This window comes from Eptesicus fuscus, chromosome 7 (assembly GCF_027574615.1).
Source record: "Eptesicus fuscus isolate TK198812 chromosome 7, DD_ASM_mEF_20220401, whole genome shotgun sequence".
NCBI lineage: Eukaryota > Metazoa > Chordata > Mammalia > Chiroptera > Vespertilionidae > Eptesicus > Eptesicus fuscus.
Window position 1 is genome coordinate 82999888 of NC_072479.1, and position 26191 is coordinate 83026078.

General features: G+C 41.6%; 2 protein-coding genes across 2 annotated transcripts in view; both read left to right on the top strand.

Annotated features, from left to right (window-relative positions):
* Positions 1-3348, top strand: part of LOC103285105 (glutamate receptor ionotropic, NMDA 2B) — a gene marked incomplete at its 3' end in the record, with an annotated part of 69496 nt that extends 66148 nt beyond the window's left edge. The window contains exon 8 of the mRNA XM_054718620.1: positions 3319-3348. Within this exon, the coding sequence (XP_054574595.1) occupies positions 3319-3348 (30 nt within the window). The remainder of the gene's footprint in view (positions 1-3318) is intronic.
* Positions 3349-3353: 5 nt separating this feature from the next.
* The window catches only part of LOC129149821 (glutamate receptor ionotropic, NMDA 2B), a 43619-nt gene continuing 20781 nt past the window's right edge, over positions 3354-26191 (top strand). Inside the window, exon 1 of the mRNA XM_054719257.1 lies at positions 3354-3377. Within this exon, the coding sequence (XP_054575232.1) occupies positions 3354-3377 (24 nt within the window). The remainder of the gene's footprint in view (positions 3378-26191) is intronic.

Consider the following 26191-nt stretch of genomic DNA (forward strand, 5'->3'; position numbering starts at 1 on the left):
TCAAAATGTAGAAAATATTGGTTTCCCACCCCTTCCACCATGATGAAGCCATGAAATATAGAGATGTGTGTTTAGACCAGCTAAGTCAGACAGTGAATGATTTATCACATGGGTGCAGTTTCCCAAAGATAAAAGTTGAAATACTTAGCAAATGGTTTGAGAAGAGTGGAAAGGAGGAGATATTCTCTTCAGGGGCGTTATTCTGATTTCTCCATATGCTCAACACTACTCACTAAGAATATTCAAAAGCATGTGAGAAAGATAAATAAGCTTCTTAGGGGAATGAAAAAAATATATATCATTCACTATGTTTACCTCGTCATGTTATTTCATTCTCTGATTTATCTTCCTTTTTACTTTATTTTTCTTTCTTATTTTAAAAAATATTTCCTCTCTGGTATTTCTTTCTCCCTTATTTTTAAGATTTGTTTACTTCTCTCTTCCAACTCATGATTTATCATGCATTCATTCATATATTTATTCATCCATTTTTAAACCTTTTCCTCCTTGTTCCTTTGTCTACATCCTTCCTTCATCATTTTCTCCCCAACCCCCTGTTACAACCACTACTTTTTGTGCCTCTTTCTGTAACCTGGGCAGTAGCGGAGCTACACACAGCTGCTTCCTCAGGGCTCCATGCTGGGATGTGGCGTGGCTGGGGTGGGGTTGGCCGAAGCATGACAGATCATGTGCCTATGTGTGGGTTTGTCAGAGGTAAGGCAGGCCATGTCCTCACACCAGGATATGACAGAGGTGTGGTGGATCATGTCCCCACATACAATATGGCAGGACCCTGTTTCCATGCAGTAAGCAGCATGGTAGCAGTGTGGTGGGTCACAGACATTCCTGGGGCTCTGGGATGTAAAATAGGGAATCCACCATATTTATCACTTTGTTTTCTTCAAATGTCTGAGAATTGCTTAGACACTGTATTTGTCTTTCTCAGACCCTCATGGGCTACCCCGCAACAATGGAATGATCTATTGGAACTAAGCATAATTGGGATGGAGGGGGATTGTTTTCCCTTCTGTGGTTTTGAAAGACATCATTCTAGGCTGCTGGAACCAGAAATACTTCACCTGTCTGTCTTCCATACCATGTTGCCTATGATCTGAAATGTTTGATCTTGTCAGTTCTTTGCATAAAGAACTTCAGTGGCTCCACTGCTTACAGAATAAAGAAGATTTTTTCATATGTGGCTTTCAGAGCTTTTACAGATGATTCCCCATGTGTCTCATTAGCCAGTGCTTAGATTCTTGCATCCTGCAATTCTAGGCATCCTCCACTCCTTATCCTCCCCAACCATGCGTCTATCCATGCATCTGCCTAAAATGTTCTTCTCTTCACTTCATTCACCAAACTCCTATTGGAACTTCAGGACCCAGATTAGAGATCACTTCATTTGTGGAGCTTTCCTTAGCTCATCTGGGCAGTTATTCATTCTCTCATCTGTCATGGAAATCATTCATACCTTTATCATAACTCTTGTCTTCCACATTGTACTGTAATAACCTGCAGGTCTGTACTTGACTATATCTCCTTCTATCTGGTCATGAGCTCCAAAAGGTCAGTGGTCATAACTTGGTTAACATTTTTTTAAGTCTGTGGGGAGAGAGGGAAAGAGGGTATATTTACAGAAGAGCCTCTTGTGCAGAGCCGAGTTACTAAACATTATAGGCAAAGAAAGCAGCAAGAGAGCCAGAACCCTTTAACCCTTTGCACTCACTTGCTTTTTTCTCGATTCCTTTATTCTACTCGGGATTTAATTTTTTAAATACCCCAGATTTTACAAAGCGTGGCAGTAGAATAAAAAACCGGAGTTTCTTTTCATACAAACTTATTTATTTGGATATTTTTATATTTCAAATTATTGATACATTCAAAGAGTAATTTTAATCTCTATAATTTTTCATGGTGTGATATTTTTTTAAACATTCACCCACATGAAGACCTGGTTTACATTCACATGTTTCGCAAATATAAATCGTCTCTCTTCTTCCTTCTTTGATTTTTCTGTTAGAACAAACAACACAATCTTTGTGTTTTTTGTTAGGGTGAGGTGTGATTATATGGAGCTTTCCATCTAAACGTTGCTCTAAGTTAGTGGATAATAATCTACCCCTGGAAGTTAGTGTACCATCTCTGAATTCTCCAAAAAGATCATGTACTAGTTTCCTAATAAATTTCACATGCATTATCGGTTTTTCATTTTTTCTTTTTTGGCATCAGTTGAGATGGCATTTACATTTTACTTGTCCTTTCATGCTAATGAAAACAAGAAAAGATACTGGAAAAATAGACAAAAATCCCCCTTCCCCCCGCGGTGAAACTACGTGTTGAGTGTGGCTCGACATACGAGCTGCTACCGATGCTAACCATGTCGAGTCACACTCGACATCCGAGTGCAAAAGGTTAACAGCTGTTTAATTTGAAAATGCTTCAAAATGGTTATCTCTGATACATTTCAGAACTTTGCAAATGACAAAATAGTGAAGTGTGAGCATCCTACCAGAAAGTGTCAACATAATTTACATAATTATAGAAAACATTTTTAGTAACTAATGACATATAACTATATATCAATCTCAGGAGCAGTAATATAAATTAGAAAGAGAGTTTTTTTAAAGTACTAGTACACTGAAAATGTCAAAATTCTTATTGTTTTTTTACTTAGAACGCCTAAAGAAAATATAGACTTGGGACTAACTTTGCATGAGAGGAAGTGTATTCTGTGCATTTAGAAAAAGAAAAGAATAAAGTCATCAAAACAATATTCAGAATAGAAATGAGGTGATTTTGAAGATTTTTTCAGTGTAATTAAAGTTTCATCAAGGAAAGTAACAGTTAAAATGAAGAAAGATTTCTAAACTTATTCTAACTATCACAGATGACATATCTTCTATTAACTCATATCAAATGATAAGTATCTTAGATTATGATGGAAAGATATTTGTAGCCATTACATTTATATATTTTTGAAAAATTATATTCAATTTTATGGCAGAGACATGTTCCCATATCTCATTCATGTTAAGGCACAAAGTCAGAATGCTCAGAGTTAAATTTCCATGAAAATATATTTCGGGGCTTCTTTTTACTGGATGGCTTCCATTTTGCAATAGCGCATGACATCAGTGAATTCAGAATTACCCCCCTACTTGCTATAACTAAATATGGGTGCAAGTGCTAACATTTAGCAGCCTTGCTGTACATTCCATCAGCTCCCCCGTGGGAGGATGATGGGAGGAAGCTGGTGACATCTTTCTTCTTCTAACAAAGAGTCCACAATGCTAATTCTCATGTTTCTCACCTATCCAGATGGATTTCTCCTTTTGCAGTCTGCCAGCCACAGTATGGAGGGGAAAGAGCTTGGCCAGGTGAAAGATGGGACATATTTGCTGGGCACTGGGCACATTAAGTATGTCACGGATATGTTATATGTATAATCTCCATACAGGTATGATTACTCCCATTTTACCAATAGGGACACTGAGACTCTGGGAAGTTTAGTAATTCCCTAAAGTCACACATTAGCAAGTGACAGAGCCAAGGTTTGAGCCCCTGTGTGTTTGGCTCTAAAATCACTTTGCCAGGATGTCTCCCTTATAGCTAACCCCAGACAAATCTATGGCATAGCTAAGGATTGGGATTGACACCCCTGTCCCCACTTTCTCATTTCATTGCCTACACTCTCCTTTAAGGACTTACTGTATCAGCATCATTTAACCCAACCCTTCTCAGGGCACAGTACACTACCAAGACTGGTATTCCTACTTCTACTACTACTACCATTACTGGTAAAAATAATAACAGTTAACATAACCTCAACAATAATATCTCTGCTGACATTTCTTCAGCTCTTACGAGTCAGGCATAATGCCAAATACATTACATAGATTACCTTATGTAATGGTGCTATTAATATCATCATTTGTGCATGAGGAAGCTGAAGCTTGGAGAGGTTAGGTAATTTGCCCTTCTGATGTTCCTGGCTGCCTATAGCCCCTAAACAGTGTGCCATCCTATTCAGATACCCATGGTTTTTCCAGTTAATCTCCCTCCTACCTATCCTCCCATCTACCTTGTCATGACAAGTTTACCAAGTTAGATCCTTTTCCTCTCCTAAAAAGTAACTATCTGATTAACAGGTCCATATAAGTAGATAGTATTTTAACATTTGCACTTTCTATAATATGTCTTTCAGAGGTTTTACTTTAAACAGAGAATAATGATGATTTCTAGTAATTGGGCAAGCTAATGGCCTTCAAATTGACTTTAGTGTGGTCCCATTGTGACTCTGAGGTTTACGCCGCTGTTGGAGGGTGGGAGTGGGTAGCAGCAGGGGAGAGAGAGGTCGGTTATGAAGTCAGGGGTGAAGAAAGCCTGCAGGGAGCCAAAGGCTGCTAAGGTCACTGGGGGCTGCCATCTGACCACCAGGCTCCTGAGGGTATGTGGCTCTGTCCTGCTTCACACATTCCTACCGTCAGTCTGATATACACCCACATCATATTTTGCAGTTCTGTTCCATAAGGAACTAGTGGAACTTTATTAACTTCAGCTTGTCACAGAGGTGCTCATCTGGTTAACGAGGGCAGCATCTCCGCCTGCATCATTGGAGGTATGATTAGAATGGCCGACTAACAACTAAATGTTAACCCCCCTGGCTTTTCCAGATAACGATGATTCAGAGTCCCATAGAGTCTGGAAGTCACCTCCTACCCTTTGGGGATAAAGGCAGGGTATGGCTTTGATTAGTCAACATGCAAACAAGTAAAGAGGCATTTTTTGGAAGAAAATCAGCATTTTACACCACAACTACACTGAAATGTTGGGATGGTGTCTGAGCATGTGTGAGGAAATGGGCCATGCTTTCCACCCTATTAACTTTAGGCTGAAAGCCAGTGGGAGACAGCTGACCTCACGCCTGATCTGTCACAACCTGGTTTTGGCCCAGACCATCTTGGTCAGACCATGCAATACTGGCCTAAAAACAGCTTACTAGAGAAAGCGACAGGCATGACTAAGTAGCCAGGGAGCTAGAAATGAGGGCCTGGGCGGGACCTCCTGGTAGCTGAGCAAAATGAAAGACCATGATTCATTATTCTGGAGCTGTCAAGCAACTGGTCATCTCGTAACTGCTGGTCAAGAGTAGATTTGGAGGAAGTGACAAGAGAAGAAAACTCCCCAAACCCTGCCAGTATATGGAGTACACTACATGCACGGGTAGGGCAAGGGACACCTGCCTCTTTGTCTGTTAATTAGCAGAGCCAATCTGACACTATGCATGGATTCTGCCCCACATACTGTGGCTCCTTCATTCTTGCCAGGGTGGCCTCCATCCATATAGATCCAGAACAAAGCCTTGGGCTTGGCCAGTCCAATGTCTGTCAGTCAGGTCAGCTATCACCTCTTCTCTGGTTTTATTTGAGAACAAGACTGCTTATGACTCTTCAACAAGCCCTATGGATCCTAATTCCTAAGTCTGTCTTGACTAACGCAGGAAATCCTTACCCTCGGCTCAGCATCCAATGGCTTAGCAGTGGTTACTCCTAGTCCCAGATTGCAGATGCGCTGGTACTGACTACTGTGCAGGCCCTATTGTCCTTTTTTCCTCCTTCACAGCATCCAGCTTCACTTAGTTCTCTTCTCCTTGCTCTCTGACATTCCATGTTTCCCACACAGGATTCCTCACCTCCCAGCTCTGCTATGCTGCTGGGGACAGTAGTGGGTTGAATGATGGCCCCCCAAAATGATACATCCACATTCTGACCCCTAGAACGTTTGAATGCAGACCTTATTTGGAAAAAAATATATATTTGCAGATATAATTAAGTTAATGACTCAAGATAAGATCATCCTGGATTATGCAGGTTGATGCTAAATCAGTTGCAAGGATCTTTATAAGAGAAAGGCAGAGAGAGATTTGACACCTAAAAGGAGAGGGCCCTGAGAAGGCAGAAGCAGAGATTGGGGCTGTTGTGGCTACAGGGAATACCTGGAGCCACCGGACATCAGGAGAGAAAGGAATGGATTCTGCCCTTTAGCCTCTGGAGGGAGCATAGCCCTGTTGACACCTTGATTTTGGACTTCTGGCCTCCAGAACTCTGAGAGAATAAATGTGCATTGTTTTAAGCCTCGAGTCTGTGGTGATTTGTTGTGGCAGCCACAGGAAACTAGCACACTAATACTGACTCCTTTTATAACCCATACTCTGAGCTTGGTGCACCCTGTGCTTCTCCTACTCATCTCAGTCTCCTTCACCAGCCCCCCAGCCCTATCCTTCCAAAGTGGGTATTTCTTACAGCAGGATCCGATTCTGTTCCTCTCCTCTCTAATCTCCTTTGCTTAAAAGAACTGATCTACACTGAAGATTTGCAGAGACATGTTTTACATGCAGAAAGATTTTTCTGCATGCTGGTTAATTTTAGGGAGAGGGTGAAAAACCTAACTGCCATTGTGTGCTCCCTTCTGCTCTGTCCCTGAGCCTGATTAACGACAGTTTCTCACAGTATGTAGTGTGGCATCTGTGTGCACACTTCCCACACACCTTCTAGACCTCTTCGTAGTAATATCGCTGGCCAAGGGGATTGAGGACATGTTTTTTAAGATGTATTTTTTTCATAACTCTTTTCTGGAGAAAATATTATTAATGCATCCCTTTCACATTCTGGATTGTTCTGTGTTGTTCAAATCAGAGAACTGGAAGGGACTTTAGTTGATTACCAAGTACAGTTGATACTTTTTGTCATCAAAGACGACCAGGTGTAACTCTATCCTCCAAAACTACATAAAGATAATGAGCTAACTGGGTAACTAAGAACTTGGTACTTGCAAAGCTGCTTAAGGAACACCAGTTTCCTATGTGCATGGAACATAAGTTTTACAAAGTGGATCTTAGAAAGGTTGTCTTTCTTACCTGGAAAAAAGAAGAAATTTTGGTTCATTCTGCTGACACTAGAAGAACCATCTTTGTGAAATGAAAAAAAGTGAATAGCAAGTGAGGGAAGAAGGAAGAAAAGCATCAAAACCCAATCCTAGGTTTGATCTACTCTATATAACTCTTTTTAGAAAGGTGTTACTATGCAAGACATTAGAGGAATGGAAAACTTCCTGGACCCATAAAATAGTTTTAAATGTACCAGATTCCGTTATGGTCAAGGGCACATGCTCAGGTTGCAGGCTTGATCTCCAGTGGGGTGTGCAAGAGGCAGCTGATCAATGATTCCCTCTCATCATTGATGTTTCTATCTCTCTCTCCCTCTCCCTTCCTATCTGAAATCAATAAAAATATATTTTTAAAAAATAAATAAGTGGTTTAGTCTGAGGGGGGCTAATCTTTTATATGTTCACTAAATATTGACTTATGTATTAAGGATTTTTTTTTTAAGAATTAGTGTTTCTCCTCTGGACAACTAAGTTTGAGTCCTTTGAGACACATTAATGCAGCCAAGATAATTTCTATGTGGTCAAAGCTATTGGGCCTCAAATGAATCAGATTTCTGGGATGTCAGAATTATGTTTACAGTGAAAATTGTGGCCTGGGCTGGCTCTGGACTTTTGTGGATTTTTCAGCCTTTTTGCCCTTCCAATGTCCCCTTGCTTTGATGGCAAGAGTAGACAAAGGTCTCAGTGGATTGTGTGCAGCCTGTTATATTTTTGGAAGTTTTCTGCATAGCTGGGTACGTGCTAGGGCCAGTAGGGTCTGAGAGTGCCTAAGGCTTGGAGAAACCCAACCATTTAGTTTACAATTTGCAACCAAGTTTTCCCTTCCAGCACAGGTCACCGAGGGCCATGGCAGGGCCACTCACACTCTGTAAACACTGTTGTCTTGGACATCTCCTCTGGTATTTTATTCCACTTATATTCAGAGGCTTTGATTTGTAGTGTCAAGGGCATGAGCTTCAGGCCCACAGGATCCTGAGAGCTGCCCTAGTGGGAAGAAGAAAACAAGCAAGCAGGCAAGCTCCCTCAGGTGCAAGCAGCTTAGACTTTCAGGAAGAAGAGTCAGGGTGAGGAATATCAGGGTCTCAGGGCCCCCTTTAAAAATTACAGGGTTATTTTATATGAGTAGTACTTTCTGTTGTGGGGACCCAAGGAGGAGTGGCTGCCTAGGAAGGGTTGGGGTAGAGCGCAGAGTTGACATCGAAGTCACTTGGGGAACCCTTTCAAATTAATTAGGCCTCTGTCCAGCTGGCTGGAAATATAGGTACAGGTGGTAAAAATGCCCACCAAGCAGGGCCTGTCAGGAGGAAGCCAGAAGAACCAAAAGTATAAAATGTGTTTTGAGAACCCTTTTGGTACTTTGAGGGGCGGTTACTGGAGGGATGTGACATCCCCCTCTTTCTCTCACTGCCTTAAAACCTACCAAAGGGGCTTTGAGGAGACCATTTGGAGAGCTTGGTATTCATCCCCCGCAGTTGGAATGGAGAGAGGCTAGCATTTGACCCATACCTGGGAAAACCAAGGCTGGCAGTTCTTGGCTAGAGCAGATCACCTAGTAGGTGGGCCAGACTCTGACCAGTGACAGGAAAGGTCTGTGTTTTTAAAGACCAGATTAGGCCACATGGGAAGGAGAGAGTCAGTGTGAGCCTGGAGTGGAGGGAGGTATTTTTAAAAGTACCCTGCCCAAAGGACTTCCTGCTCAGGATAAGGAATTTTTCTGGAGGGGTGTCACTCAATGGAGAAGCTAAAGGGACTGATGTAAGCGACCAGCTGCACTGAGAGAGCTGCAGACCAAGGTTCTAACTGAGAGACCCTGGCGAACCCATGAACTTGCCTGACAAGAAGAATCTTCTTTGAACACCAGCTATGCCTAGAGAGCAGCAGTACTGGATCACTGCTGTGTCACCCAAATGAGTGCTTTCTGCCCCTTATGGCTCCTCCTTGTCCTGCCCCCATTGTCTTTCATCCCACCCCAAAGATTGGGAGGAAAGCAGCTAGAATACAGAATCTAGAAGAGAGGGCTTCACTTTGCTTTTTATTTCTTGGCTAGCTGATTGCCACTGGGATTCTTGGGGCATATCTGCCCGGTTTTCTCTTCCCGTATCACTGAACATGTATTGTACTATTTAATGAACATATTTTATGTGCCAGGCCTACTGTTACACTCTTCATATCTGTTACTACTTTTAATCCTCATGCCCATCCTTTGAGATGGATGTTATTAACCTCATTTTACAGATGAGGTGATACATATAAGTGTTAAGCAAATTCCCTGAAGTCACACAACTAGGAAGTGAGGGTGACAGAATTTGATCCAGGGAGAGTTGACTCCACAGCCCACAGCTATCCTGTTATACTGCACTGCTATAGCCTTGTGTCTTTATGTGAACACAGGAAGGAGGTGCATGGTTCTAGAGTAGGGTTGGGAAACCTTTTTTCTGCCAAGGGCCATTTGGATACTTATAACATAATTCATGGGCCATACAAAATGATCAACTTAAAAATTAGCCTGCTACATTTTGTCAAACATTTAATTAACTCACCCTGAATGCGTTGGCAGGGTCAGACCAAATGATTTCATGGGCCTTATATGGCCTGTGGGCCAGACATTCCCCACCCCTGTTCTAGAGGCATTGGCTTGGTGCAGCAGAACCCAATCAAGCCCCCTGCCATGGGGACTCTCTCTCCCCTGGCTTCTGGATTCTCAAGGGGGTGCTTATGAACCCCCACAGACCCTTAGGCCATTCTCTACCCAGCTGCGAGTGCACAGGAACCTAGAAGAGACTTTTGTTCACTGGAATCTAGGAGTATCTTAAACAGGGCTCTGTTGTCTTCATTTCTGTACATTACAAACCACTTATTTAATGAAGGTTGACAGGATGAATGGATCCAAGAGATGTGGAATGTTGTCAGGTGCCATGCTTTCTCTCTTCTAGAAAGTAACCAATAGACTTATACTGAATCCAACTAGAAAGAACAACATGCCACTCCCAGGAGCCTGCCCCTTAGGGAAAAGGAAAGAAGACAGAGAGGAAGGAATTGGAGAGGAGGGAAATGCACCCTACTCTATCTCTCCATCTCATCTTAGGAGGAAAATAAAGCAAGAACAGTATCGATTATTTTTCAATTACTTTCAGCAAGGAAACCAGGAATAGCTTAAGTCTACAAACCATCCTGATATTAAATTTGCTAAATGCTTAAATCCTTAAAACTTCCTCACACATCACTCAGGTTATCACTAGCATCACAGTACATTCTGAGTTAAGTATAAGCCAGTTCCATTTCTTGCAAGAACTGATTGCCAGTAGGCCCTGAGATGGCTGGAACTCAGCCTTTGTTGGACTGAGTCCAAAAGAGATGTTGAGCTGGGTGTCATCCTGGCACTGAAGAAAGAATGTTGTGATGTCCATTGATGTCTCCTAGTGGCCTCAAATACAAATTGAACAAGCTGCCTAATAGCATTGCAATATGAAGGACACTGCAGCCAGGGACCTCCCGGGCAGAGGAGCCTCTGGGGAGTGAGCCTTTTATTGATCCCAGAAAAAAAAAAATTTGTACTTGAACACACAAGGTTATCTACTCACACGCCTTTACATGACACACACACCCATTCCCAAAATCACATGCACATTACCACATAGTGTGCAGGTGCAACTCTGACTGGGAACACTGAGCACTTTTTTGCTTTTTTCCTTTTCTCCATATAAAAGAAAGTCAAATTAATTGCAGCCAATTACATACAAATCCCTTTCTGTCTGCCAATCAGGCCTGCCTGATGGGAAAGAGGTGCTCTCACCTACTTCATTATGCAAATTGATATTCAAAGGCTGAAGAACAATGCAGACTTCAGCACAGCAGTGATTTTGGGATGCTAAGAGGGAGCTGCTGGGAGAGGAGTTGGTTTAACCCTCTGATGATGATGAGAGGACTGAGAGGGCTTCAAGTGGTGATGGAGGCAGAGTCCAAGTACCGGTTACCTGATGTGAATTGGGCGCCGACATGGAAGGTCGCCCTGAGGTCAGACAAGATTTGAGATGATTTGGAGTCCAAATAGTCTAGACAGAATAGCTTGATTCTTTAAATACCCCTGTGTTCTCATCTGTAAGTATGGGGTCAGGTGTGGCCATAATAACCGATACTCAAAACTATCTGTAGTCAAGGGCAAGCATGATCCATCATGCACAGAAACAATCAACACACATGCACATGCACACACAAGCACAGAGGCAGATATCAATGAACACTGATATTTCTTATTGTGAGATTATTTTATTTGGAAAAGGCTTGAACATTCAGCCATTTGTTCATTTGGGAGCTACTTTATACAGAGAAAGAGTTATTTCACTTCTCAGTCATCACAGTTGTGAGGACTTATGTCTCTCTTCCCTGCCCCACCTTGTTATCTTGTCCCAGCAGTTCAAAATCTCCTCTTGAATTTGAATTACAATCTTTGCCTCTGACTCAAACTCAAATAATGGAAAATAAGCTTTTAATAAAATTATGTAATTGTCACCCTGGTCTTCTCTCCTGGGGATGTTACAAGCCAGACAGAGCACATAGCAGTGTGGGCATTTATGCTTGGCAGCTGTGGTGGTCTCAGTGACATGGAGTAGGGCTAGGAGGCGTTTGGTGTTGGGAAGCAGGGCAGTTTTCCAGCTCCTCCTGAATAGTCTACAGATTATGACTTCAGTTTGGGTTTATCTACAGATTATGACTTCAGTTTGGGTTTGAGTGTGGTGAAATCACACATCACCTAACACACTCCATGATGAATCCCTCCAGGATACAAGTAGCCATTCTAACACCACCCCACTGTTGTTGGTACCAGCACTCCAGGTGGCTTACTATGTTCACATAAAAGGAACAACATGACATCTTTGCAGCCTCTGAAGGTTGTGTGGTTCAGTGAAGAAGGAGAAATCACAGAAAGAAAATGAATCCCAAGGCAGTCCACAGCTGGGCCAATTGGGTCTGCATGGCCACTACTCTTTTAGGATGCTTTCCTGTGCTTATATTTCTAGTTTAAGCATTTATATCAGAACAAAAAATAAAAATAAGCTATCTGCTTCTTAAAATGCATATATCTTGGGGGCATTGAATGAATGATAGTTCAATTAGTGAGACATTTATTTTAAGGTTGTATTCATAGATGTGATCACTTTGGATGGAAAAAGTGGGGCATTTGATTTTGTGAAAATGGATCGTGTAGAAAAAATAGGGACTGTCAGGTTTGGATGCCCTGGAGAGAAGCTTAGGAAAGGAGAAGGGCCAGAAGTAGAGTATGAATATGGAGAGTGAAGTGCAAGAGCAAGCCCTAAACCCATGCCAGAAAATTCCTTCTGCTTTTCTTTGATATTTCATCACCCATCTCCTGCCCCTCCCAGGTCTCCAGATACCCACCCTGTCCTCCTACAACAGCCAGAACCCACCTCTGTCACCCTCCACTGGAATCATTGATCGAATGTCCATTTCCTTCACTGCACTGTAAGCTCCTTGAGACAACAGACATGATTTCAATAACTGTCTATTCAGCTCCTGGGACAGTGCCTGTTACATCATAGAAGTATGTTAAGTGAATGAATGTCCCCAGAACATGAACTAACAATATTGACATGAAAGTTATGCCCTCTTATGGATGAAATTGCCTTTAATGAGCTAACCATTTACAGTATTGTTTCTCTGGGGAAATGTATTTCTGTTTTTTCTGAACAGCTGATTTATAAGTGAACTCTTGAGGACGATGTGTTCATAGGTTAGAGCCTGCCTATTCAAAACTGCAATTCCAAAGCCAAAAGATAAATTAACCTTTATATGGTGTGTTCTTTTGCAGTGTTAGCAACCATGGCCCGCATCCATGGTAATCACTATGTAAAACCACATCAACAGTTACAGTCTTAGGGAGTGGACCAGTCATTAGTGACCATGGGTGGCATTCCCTGGGCTAGATGATTTACATTCTTCCCCTTATGTACTTCTCCTTCCAAACCTTTTTGGCAGGTGCTACCTTTGCTTTACAGAAAGAAAACTAAGACTCAGTCACTTCAAAGTATGTGAGATGGCTGGGCTCCTAAACTCCAGTGCCTCAGTTTCCTAATTATAACATGGGGATAAATATGTTGCTTACATTATAGGCTGTGCTGATTAAAGACTTACAATATCCATAAAGTGCTTAGAAACTGTTTCCCTGCATTCTAATCCCTCATTAAATGTTAGGGATCAGATCCTTCTGCAGATCCAGGGTTTGTGCCTAAATCCTTCTCACAAAGCCCATACTGTTTCCAGTTAGTGATTAACATGTACTTTGAAAGCCATAGAAAAACTGCTACCAACCTACTCTAGAGCCCACATGTTGTCCTCCCTCCACCCACCCTGCTCCCTGTACTTGTCTGTTTCAATGAGATTCCAGGAAGGGGGTGGGGTGTGGAGGACAAGAAATAAGAATATGTGAGGGCTGTGAAGGTGTGCAAGGGAGAATGGAAGAGTTGCTCTCAGTGCTTAGACTATCTGAAAGTAGCTCTGGATCCAAGGATGCTGGAAGAAGAGTATCTGCCAGGTGCTGGGTACCTCTTTGCAATCATCCTTATGGGTCTTTTGAGAGAAAGCACTTAGCATCCTCCTTGGTGCAGAGTAAGAGCTCAGTGAATGTTTCTAAATCTGTGTCTGTCACTCATTGCTGTGATAGGAAACAATTACTTCAGCCCAGCCAGCATGGCTGAGTGGTTGAGCATCTACCTCTGAACAAGGAGGTCACGGCTCAATTCCTGGTCAGGGCACATGCCTGGGTTGTGGGCTCAGTAGGGGGTGTGCAGCAGGCAGCTGATTGATGATTCTTTCTCATCATTGATGTTTCTCTCTCTCTCTCCCCTCTCCCTTCCTCTCTGAAATCAATAAAAATATATTTTAAGAAAACACAATTACTTTAATTATGTTTTTATTGTACTACTACTGGGCCCTCCCCCAAATAGTTTCTTCCAGGAGTGGGGAAATTAAGAGAACTGGGTTTGTCCTAAAGTCTTCCCTGCTTGTGTGGTCTATATTGACAAAGAATTGTCTGTCCTTTCAGACTCCTAGGAAAAGTAAGCCTAACTGCTCCTACCTCCTGCTATCTTGGAAACTTAGGAAAGAGCCTTAGCCCTAGCTGGTTTGGCTCAGTGGATAGAGTGTTGGCCTGCAGACTGAAGGGTCCCGGGTTCGATTCCAATCAAGGGCACATGCCCGGATTACGGGTTTGATCCCCAGTAGGGGACATGCAGGAGGCAGCTGATCAATGGTTCTCTCTCATCATGGATGTTTCTATCTCTCTCTCCTCTCCCTTTCTCTCTGAAATAAATTTTAAAAATATTTTTTTTAAAAAAGAAAAGAGCGGGCTTGGGAGAACCTGAGACGCAATGGTTTCAGTCCCCGAAACCCCTCTGCTCGCTGCCCAGCCCAGGGAGCTGTCTTCTATCCTCCACACCATTTAGGGTCTCTACTGGCCAAATCCCACTTAACACACACTATGTTAATAAGCCTTAACCTGTATATCTGTATGTAATGGTATTCTCTAAATCAGGCGTGGGGAATCTTTTTTCTGCTAAGGGCCATTTGGATATTTATATCATCATTCATGGGCTATACAAAACTATCAACTTAAAAATTAGCCTGCTATATTTGGTCAAACATTTAATTAACTCATCCCTAATGCCTTGGCAGGGCCAGACCAAATGATTTATCAAGCCGTATAAGGCCAGATGTTCCCCACTCCTGCTCTAAATAATCAGTTTCATTGTTTTTCAGTTTCATCACCTCATCTTCACTTATTCATTCAACACATAGGCCTTAAGAAACAGCTACCATACACCACTTAACTAAGACAGGAGATAGGAAGATCAGACAATGTTGTGCAAGCACGTTATCCCTAACCTTTCTGTCAGCACTGAGCTCAGTGTCCAACCACACAGTTCATCTCAGAGTCCTAGCAGCTGCCACACTGTCCATGGCTAAGGCCTAGAGGCCCTGGGATTAGAAAGACCAATAGTCTCTCCACAAACTCCCTCCTGCCCTTTGTGGTTAACCCTCTGTTCATCTTGGATTCTGCCTCCTTACAGAATCCTGTCCCTCTCCACAGTTCTTTGGATTAACTAAGGCATCTGTTGTATCATCTGCCTGGTTTTTTATTTAAATTGTTATATTCTCTGCACTTAGCATAATACTTAGCACATAAGGGCAATTAATTCAACAACTGTTTATTGGATGGTTACTAGTTACCCTGTGAGTTGGGTTGCCAGATTTAGCAAATAAAAACACAGAGCACCCACTTAAATTTGAATTTCTGATAAACCATGAACATAATTTTAGTATAAAGTATGTCCTGCAACTTCAAAGACACGCTACTATGAGGTGCTGGAGGTGTGCTGAGGAGGTCTCGGGGTCATAGTCCAGTGCGGAAGGCAGACATGGTTCTAAAGATGTAAGATGGCAGGTCCAGTGATAGAGGAATTTTCTTGGGGCTCCTTCCAGGGTGAAATAAACACTGAATGTCAAGTCCTCCCACTGGCATGGGCCTGACCACGGCCTTCCCATCTACCACATTGCTCCTTAGCTTCCCCTGAGAGTCTCACATTTAAACAGCAGTATGGTGTTCGCACGGACAGCTGTGCTCCACTAAGGCTCCGCAGCTTTTCCGACCACGCTGTTGACAAAGCCAGTTCCTTTCTCTTCTTATTCTAGGGCTGCATGATGTTACATCCTGTGAGAGTTACTTTGTACGCTTCCTAATGAACTTCATCCTCTTAATATTCTCCTCATCATGCTAGACATATTGTTTTGATGTTTAATTCTATTTCCCAAATGGCCAGCTATCCAATCCAATTTAGTGTCATATGCAGATTTAAAGAGAAAGTTTTCCATCCTATCATCTAAGTCGTTTAAGAAGATGAAGCCTTTCCCTGTGTGTTTCTTAAGTTACCCCAGACTCCCAACTCAAGCTGGTCATGTCCACCCTTTCACCAAGTGTCCCGCCTGCCTCGTCAGAGAGGCCTCTGGTTTGATAAAGAGAAACTTCTTTCTTTGCATCTTACTTTGTCATTGGCTACAGATGTTTTCTCATTTTGTTAATTGGTTCCTGATTTGGAATTATAGAATAATTTTGAAGAAGACTAACTTCTTTATAACCCATTGACAAAGTAAACATGACATATGTACTTGACCATCAAAAGGACCCAGCAGCCTGGTATCTTAAAAGAATCATATAGCTCACTATGGAAGCCTTTGAATAATGCCCTACTAGGGAGCTGAGAAAATAGCCCCATTAGTATGCATATTTCCTTCTAACTACTAGTATGTCCACCTAGACAAAGATTTTTAAAATGTCAGTGTGAAATGGACTCACCTCGATTGTTTTCCAAAATAAGTGTGTTGTGATTTACAGGCAAGCCATCCTGCCAGTAATCCTATCTCTTTAGCCATTTGCTTATTCTAGAAAAAGTATCTTTTCCAAGCCTGGGGTGAAACAAACCTTAGTTTTTGTTTTAAGTGGAAAAAAAATTTTAATATGTTTATCTGATGCTAACTTGAAGTTGTCCCACTGAAAATTTGCATCAGACCAAGCTGATGGGGCTAGCTTCAAAGAGGAAGGAATGTAGAAGTGGTACATTGTTAGAGACAAGAGTTTCCAGAGAACAGTGGCATTGTGTCCCTAAAGACAGTCTAAGCTCAGCACATCCTGTAAGAGATGAAAGGACACAGGACAAGTCTACGGCCAAAGTTTAAGCATCTGATCTAAAATCTGGAAGAGGCCCTAAAATAGCTTTATCTCATGCTGTCTGTTTTTCTCTTGTTTTACATTAATGGAAATTGATATATGGTGTGACATACTAATATTTAACATATTTACAATGTTTATTTGTCTCTTCCTACTGGACTGTAACTTCCACGGGGACAAGAATTTTTGTCTTTGTTTCTCATGTATCTTCAGTAACTGGCAAATATAAGTGCTCAAATATTTGTTAAAGAATGAATTAACCATTTAGTCAATGAATGAGTAAGTACTGGATGAGAAGATAGTTATATAAATCATATAGTGTTCATAGTATAAGTGGATACTTTTCTTTCTTTATTAGCCATTTGAACTTGACAAACAGTGAGAGATAGTTTCATAACTAATGATTGGGGAGAGAGAGGTAATATAGATAAGAAATATTTTACATTCATTGTCTCAGATAAAATTTGCTCATCTTGGGTTTCTGCTATGAAATAATCTAAATTGAGCAGTTATTTAAAAAGAACAGTGAGTAAATGGGGTATCCAACTGTACTACTATTGTAGCTTATCAGATCTTAAATTATAAAGTGATTTCAGGGCTTATTTGGCAAGATACTTGCTTTCTTTGAAGCTACTGATTGCTCCTCATCTTGTGTGAGAGGAGTACAGTAGGCCCCTATGTGTGTCCATGCGCCAAGCCTGCACTATTCTCTGAATGAGACCTCAGCTTCTCAATCAGTGTTCACTGAGTGCTTTCTCCTTTCCAATCCCTCATTTAACAAGAGATAGAATAACTATCACAATGCCACTTCCACTTTCAGAGGGGAAAAGATATGCATGGTAACAAAAGAAGCTTATATAAAGGAATGATTAAAAGTAAAAACAGTTTTTAAGATCTTCCTGGAATAAGAACATTTTAACCCAATCTCTTAAATCATCTATTATCTTTTGTATCTAAATGCCTGCATAGCATTCACATCTCAGTTTCATAATGTATATAGCAGGTGCCCATTGCATATGTCTGGATGAAGGGTAACCCTAAAGAGGAATGTGAATTAGTTTAGAATGATTTCCAACAGAAGGGTTAAAGGTAAAAGGGCTTTTGGACTTTACACTTAGTCAACTGGAAAAATTGAATTCCATTCCTCTAATAGGGGTGTTGATAGTTTACTTCTGTAGCAGTCACTTTATAATAATTATGTTAACATTGTAATTGGAGTCCTATTTAGGATGACTTAGGCACATTGGACTTTCATGACCCCAAAAGGAGTGGGGCGTGGAGACATCTGCCTTCCCTTGCCATTGGCTCTAGTGCAGTGCCTGTTGCCGAGTGGGCACTCAGAACCTATGTGATGACCGGACGGAGGCAGAGATAGAGGGGACAGGAACAGATAATGTCTGTTTGAGCTTGGATAGCCAATGAACTGCCTAGGCCTCTGCTTCCTGCCTCATGCAGAGAGAAATTTGTTCAATCAGCTTTCTCAGATTTGGTTTCACAGTCTCAGAGACATAATGGCTATTCTTAGAAAAATGTATGGTAAAGTTTGTTGAGGAAATGCTATGTCAATGTTAAATAAGTTTGTTTTTTCCCCCAAATGATTTGTCAGGGCTCTCTCCTGTGAGGTTCCATTGTGAGCCCCAAAAGGAGATGCAGTTTGCACAGTAGAATCCCTGAGGGTCCCTCCCAGGGATGATATTCTGTCAGTTGGAGTACCCCCACATAGGGCTGACTTTATTGACCAAAGCAGGAAATTCTGCTGTCCTGAAATGGGTCACAATGTGACCGTGTATGCACATGCTGGCATTTTCATTTCTCAGGATAGAATTGAGTGATCCAATTGATTGACAGGAGATCAGAAGTGTGCCTGTCACCCTAACATGCCTCTCTCTGGATCCTCACTCACCCCAGGCCCTGCCTGGCATAGACCTTTGGCCATCCAATCCCAACTCCAGCTTCAATACTCTGAAGAATATTGTCACTGTGATAGGAACCTCAGGTTATCATGCTAACAACTGCAGCATCCCTAAATTCATTGGGTCATCTTGCATATAGAAACCCTGGAAGGAACCTTCAGTATTCTCCTGAAAACTGTATATAGGTGTTGGGGCATGTAGTGAAGTTCTGACATCTCAGTTTCCATAATGAATCCATCTGTAACCTTCACTTAAAATCTTCTTTTAAGGCAATTTCTCCTTGCTAACACCCACAGCTTTTATAAAATATCCGTGACCATCCCTGCATTCTCACAGGTCAGTCTGTGGAGTGGAGTGGTGGCAACCACACATCTTTGTAACAGTCTCATCTAAGGCTAGGCCACCTGTAACGCACAGGATGACTTAAGGATAAAACTCAGATGCCTTAGTTCTTAAGCCTCTGTTTCATTCCATCTCCATGTTATCATAATTATCTCCAACTCTGTCACATTTTTGGTGCCAAAGAAATATTCATATGCTTTGTCAAGTCCTAAATTTGACAAGCTCTTTTGGGATCTCAGATCTGATATATTTTTTGAAGGGAAAATGGAGAAGGTGCCAGGAAAGATGTCCTCATCTGGCATGAAGACATATTAACTCCTTATTCACCAGGGATGCCAGAATAACACTAGATCTGAGAAATGTTAATATTTAATTGTGTGTTGCATGATAATGCATTAACCAGTAAGGAGGGTACCTTTAATTTTTTAATATAATAAATGTATCTACATTTGTGCTATGAAATTCACTCATTCACTCATTCATTCATTCATTCATTCATTCATATTGAGAGCTTACTAAGTGCCAGGTACTGTTCTAAGCACAAGAGAGATAGCAGTGATCAAAACAGATAAAAATATATTGTCCTTCATATCACATACTTTCTAAAGGAGGTGGAATGAAGAAAACAAGTTAGAAAGGCAATTATATACAATATTAGAAGGTGTCAACTGCTACAGAAAGAGGTAAAGCAGAGAAAGGATATAGTGAGTGTTAGCAGAGGACTTGCAACTGTAGTTGTGTGGTCAGGGAAGGCCTCAGTGAGAAGACCATCAAGTCTGACCTGAAGTTAGTGATGGAGTGATGGATATATGGGGCTTTCCAAGTAGAGAGAAGAGCAGACTAAGACAGGAGTTTGCCTGGTGTTTTCTAGGAACTATGAGGAGGCCAGCGTGGCTACTGAAGGGCAGTGAGGGAGCGTAGTGGGAGATGAGGTGGTGGGGATGAGCTCGACCCTGCCACTTTCTCTCCTGCCTTCTTGTGAATTGGATTTTGCCAAGGCTTCCATTTTGATGTCTTGTTCATATATTCCATTTTTTTCTGAAAATAGGCCAGCCCCTTAAGTCATTTTCCAGTGAATGTCCCTCCTCTAGTCTCTCTATTCTTCAAGCCATATGCTTGAGCTGAGTAATGATACCTAAGTGTTGTGATGTGCACACCTCATCCTTCCCCAGCCTGACCATTCAGCATGCTCTACAGTATGGCTTCTCTCTATGCACCAACTGTGTTCCACATACATGTACGAACATACTTTTCAACTTTGGTTAAGACACGGTGCTCAGGTCCTTCTGCATCTTAGCTTGTGCCATTCCTCTTGCCCTGAGTGCCCTGCCCCACCTCTGCTTCTATAATCTCCAATCTCCATCTCTGCTTTCTCTCTATAGTTTCCCTATCACTGTCCTCCTATGATAATCTCCACTCCCTCTAGACTTCCATTGCCTTTACTTTCCTTTCATCCTGTTTGGAACTTGGCATACTCATTTAGTCGTGGGATTTTTCTATTCTACATATGTTGGTTGAGCATCTGTTCTATGAACATAGAATTCTGTGATGTGTTTTACAGTTAAGTGTCAGGATTCTGCCTTTGAATCCTTGCTCTGCTCATTTCTAGCTGTATGGCCTTATTCATATTGCATACCTCTCTACATCAGTTTCCTTGTCTGTTAAATGGAGGTAATAATACCTACTTCATAGGGTTAATGGGAAGATTGATGAGTTACTTAATGTGTGATACATTAACAGAGACCTGTTAGCTGCTGCTATCATTTTATTATCATTGTTATTTCCAACTGAACTGTAACTTAGGGGTTATATCTGTTGCCTCATTTCATTTGAGATATTCATTTTACAGCTCACTGATTTATGCATAGATTTTACCCATTAAATATATGTTAATGATGATATTTTATGGTCAGACATAAGACTTTGCAAAAACACCTAAGACTTCAGGTACAGGTTATGTTTTAGTAAAGTTAATATAGGAATAAACCCACTTGCTCTAGTAGCTCAGGAACCAAAGCTCAGTTAGCTAGCACAACATCCCCAATTATAACTTCCATGAAAGTGAGTCTGACTTTCTAATCTGTTGCTGTATCTACAGCTAGGTTCCATGGGTAGGATCTTGGGTGCCTGCCCTTGGCCCCAGGTTTTAAAATGGAGGATTTGTAATGAAATGCCATACCTTATTTCTCCTCTTAGAACATTGTTGAAATTCAGTTTCAAAGTTTAAGTCACTCACTTAATAAATGGTGGAGCTTTGATTTGAGCTTAGATCTTTTAAGCCCATAACTCATGTGTTTATTCACTGTTTTATCATTAAATTGCCCTTTCAATGTAAGCACAAACTACTTCCTTTTAGCCATCTGTTCCTTTTAGCCATTTATGGCCATAGTGCCTTCAAAAATTCTGCTCTTGTGTCCTGGTCTGACCTTCTTCTTCCCCCTTTGGGCAAATAAGGGATCGTGATGGGAGAGGGAGGAGGCCACCTCCTCCTGTCTTCAGACATTGCTCAGAGTCTGAAGTCACACATACATACCTACTGCATCTTAGTTAGGCTGAGGATATTGTATGGGAAGATTGAGTAGCAGACAGAATCATAATAGATGCTGTACTTACTTTGGAGTTCATGGGAAAAGCGAGAAGATCTAAAGAGAGAAATACAAAACATGATGCACTTTGGGGTGGGGTAGGGAACATATGACCCAGCACTCCCATTCCTGGGTATTACCTTAAAGAAGTGAAAATTTATGTTCACACAAAACGTTATGCCTGAATGTTATAGCTGCTCTATTCATATTTACCCCAAACTGAAGGTAACCTAAATGTCCTTCAATGGGTAAATGGATACACAAACTGATACATTCCTACAATGGAATTCTACTACAGATACAAGCAGAGTATGGATGCATCTCAAAGGCTTTATAAGTGAAAAAGGCCATCTCAAAAGGTCACATACTGCACGATTACATTTATATGACATTGTAGAAAAGACAAAACAGTGGAGCTAGAGAACAGCTCAGAGGTTAATGGTCAGGGGAAGGTGATTATAAAGGAGTAGCTCAAGAGAGTTTTGGGGGTGAAGGAATTGTTTTGTGTCCTGGTTGTGGTAGTGGTTATAAGATTCCATATATGATTAAAATTCATAGAACTGATGGGGGTGTCATGTTTAATAAATACATAAGTTCAGTTGGGGAAGATAAAAGTCCTGGAGATGGATGGCAGTGATGGTTGCACAATAATGTGAATGTGCTCAATGCCACAGAAATGTATACTTCAAAATAGTTAAAATGGTAAATTTTATGTTATGTTTACATTATCACAATTTAAATAAGTGAATGAATGAATGAATAGATAAATAGATAGGTAAATAGATAGAATAACAAAATTCATAGAACTCTACATAAAAATAGTAAGTCAGCCCTAGCTGGTTTGGTTCAGTGGTTAGAACATCAGCCTGAGGACTGAAGGGTTCCGGGTTCAATTCTGGTCAAGAGCACATGCCAGGGGTTGTGGGCTTGATCCCTAGTAGGGGGCATGCAAAAGGCAGCCAATCGATGATTCTCTCTCATCATTGATGTTTCTATCTCTCTCTCCCTCTTCCCTTCCTCTCTGAAATCAATAAAAATATATTTTTAAAAAGTAGTAAGTCAAATACTTAAAAAGTACTCTGAAAACAGAGGCTACTGATGGTGATCACAGAGATAAGGGAGGGTGTTGGGGAGGTAAAAGAGTGGTCCCTTCAGAGTTCTGATGTTCTGCCATCCCTCATAATTGGTAGCACAAGCCAAAAGCAGGCCTTGCATCCTAAGCCTCCCCCCTTTTTCTCTTGGGTGCCTCAGAGAATTGAGTGGCATTTGGGCATTGATTCTTTTTGTGATTCAAATGTAAAATCAGGAGTAATGGAATGAATATTTATGTGTTGGATTGTCAAGCTTTGAAGACAAAAGTCCCCCAATTCCGTGTCTCATGCGGATGAACCTGCAAACAGGACGTACAATATCCATCTCTGCAAGGTCACAGTGCTGGTGTGTCCTAATCTGCATGTGCTGATCAGACTCCGACCGAATGAGAAGAGCCTTTTTTTCAGAGGAGCCAACTACCCATGAAGGCATTCGCTCGCCCTCTTCATTGTAGTAGAGCTGCTTTCATTTGCGTGCTGTCATTCACGAGATCTAACTCTGATTGACCTCGTAAGGACCTGGTGGTCAGTACAAGAGCCTGGATGCCCTCAATGTTTAGGAGAGTTTTTATTCTGTTTTGAGAACCTGCTCTTCCTCCAGGCTCTTTCTAACACAAAAACTCAGTCTTGACAGGACCAGAATTTTTCAGTTGCTTCTGATAATGATGATGATGGCAATGACATTAATAATAATGATAATGTAACAACAGCTAACCTAGTGTACTTTTCATGTGACCAGCACTATGTTAACTCTTTGCCCAGATTAACTGGTTGAATACTATGAACCTTATTACATAGGCACTATTATTAGCCTCAATGTACAAATGTGGAAACTGGGGCATAGAGAAGTTAAATGGTCACTCAGCTCTCAAGCAGTGGAGCTAGAACTGGATCTCAAGAAGTTGGCTCCAGAGGTTCTGCTGTTTCTTATCCCCTCTAGCATGAATGTTAAACTCATTTGTACAGAATTCAACTCCCTTCATGATCCAGCTCTGCCCCCCTCTTCAGCCTCATTAGGCTCTTGCAATGACAAGCTATCGTGGTCTGTGATCATGCCCAGGCTCTCACACTGTTCTGTCTGCACACACTGTTGCCTCCATCTGGAAACCTCTTTGCTCCTCTTGTCTAACTGGAACACTCTCCTTTCAAATCTTAGCCCCATACAACAGCCTCTTTGACCCTGTTCCGGGCAGTACACTTTGCTCTGTGCACCCACTGCCAAATGCACATGTTGCTCCATAGCACCCATCACATTATTCGTTACACCCTAGCCACACCAAGCTTGTCCCCTTGACAGGCTTTTGTGTATCCTGTTCCCTGGGCTCCATACATATTCCCCTGATCTTTGCATGTCTGCTCCCCTCTCATCATTCAGCTCTCTGTACAGATGTCACCTTCTCAGAGAGGCCTTTTCAGGACAGCGAGTCTAAACTTGTTCTCCTACCAATCACTCTCTATTCCATATAATAGCTGTTTCCATTTCTTCATAGCACTTCATTTTCACTACTTGAAATTATCTGTGTTCCAGTTATCTATTGCTGCACAGCAAACTACTCCAACTTAGTTGCTGAAAGCAAGAACCATTTCATTGTATTTCACAGTTTTGTGGGTCAGATATGTGGGCAAACCTTGACTGAGTGATTCTTTGGTTTGTGTGGCATCAACTGAGGTCACTCGGTGTTCAGCTGGTGGCTGGGCTGGGCTGAAAGGTCCAAGATGGCTTCACTCTAATGTCTGATGCCCTGGTTGGAAAGACTGAAATGCTGGGCTCAGCTGGGACTGTAGGCAGAAGTACTTACATGTGGTGACTCCAGCATGGTGGCCTTGGGGTTGCTGGATTTCTTAGAGGGGGGACTGCTTCCCTCTCAACGAGGTTCCAAGAGGCCCAGGTGGAAACTGCAAAGCTTCATGTGATCTAGTCCCAGATGTCCCAGCGTGTTACTTCTGCACATTCTATTGGTCAAACAAATCACCAAGGCCAGGTCAGAATCAAGGGGAGGGGACATAGACCTCACCTCTTGATGCAAGGAGTGACAAAGAAATTGTGGCTGACATTAGTCTACTACATTAAATTTAAAAAAGAAGTGAAAAAATAGGCTTATCTGCCCCACTTCTTTACAATGTCAATTCTTTGAAGGCAGGATCTTATTCTTCTGTATTACTGTGTCCTCAGCACCCAGAAAAGTGTCTACACATGGTAGATGCCAACAGATACTTGCTGAATTTCTGTATGAATGAAAGAATAAGCGAATAGGCAAATGAATTAATGAAAAAATAAATGAATAAAAAATTAAATTAATGTTTAGATTTCTGACACTCTGGTATGGAAACTTCTTAAAAAACAGATTCTGATTTTTTTTTTCATCTTTTATTCTCAGTTCCTGATACAGTCATCTGCATTAATAGATGCTTGGTAAATATTTGCCAAATGAATTAATGCATTTTAATTTTTATTGTTAAAGGAGATAATATGACTTATTCCAAGCACATGCATAGGTGTTGAATTAATAATGCCTTATACATAGGAAAGTCAATTTATATATTTATTTAGTAAATAAAAATGAAATGGACCAGATCCACACTTCCCTGACTTCTTCCCCTCTCCCTTTTTCTCTTTAATAGGCCATGTAAGAGGCTCGGCAGCAGCCATAACAGAACCTTCCAATCTGATCACCTTTGGGTGGGGGCAGGGACCTTTACTCCTGGCTCCTTTCTCCTTGCATGACTTCCAAGTCTAATTCACTTTGAGGTCATTACGATGAGGCTGAGATGATGAGCTGAACAGCTCAGATGGCTAGATTCTGACTCCCTGCCCCTCTCAAGGAGGAGCAAGTGAAATTATAGCTCCCATAACATTCTGGCATTGTTTTGCCCTTGCACAAGTGTGTGCTTACAGTAAGTGCTGAAAGCCATGAGTTGGATCCAGAGAGGGAGTGGGAGTTGGCATTTGATATGCCATCACTCCCCAGTAAGCAGGAATGGGACTTGTGGGCTAGCGTTTGAGCCCACCTAGAAAAGGCTCAGCTCCTGGGGGACAAGTCCTTCTCCTTCACCACATGGCCTCAGACAATTTACTTGAACTCTTCAGGGCTTCAGGTACCTTCCATTTTGTGTTTTTATTTCCCTATCTGAATCTGTGTTTTTTTTTGTGTTTGTGTTGTGTGTGTGTGTGTGTGTGTGTTTTGTTTTGTTTTAACAATCCCAATCTGGGCAAGTCTAGAAAAAAATTCCAAGTTTAAAGAAGCCCTGTTTTGACCACAGGTGACTAGTAAGAAAGAAGTACTGTATATGAGCTTCAGTTTTATATCCCACATATGAGTGAAATCATATGGTCCCTAGATTTTTCTGTCTGGCTTATTTCGCTTAGCATGATATTATTCTCAAGATTCATGTTGTTGCACATGGCACTATTTCTTCCTTTCTTATGGCTGAGTAGTATGCTATTGTATACTAGAGGCCTGGTGCATGAAAATTCATGCATTGGAGCGGGGATCCCTCAGCCCAGCCTGCCCCCTCTCACAGTCTGGGAGCCCTCAGGGATAGGAGACAACCTGGCAATCAGGGGAAGGTGATGCC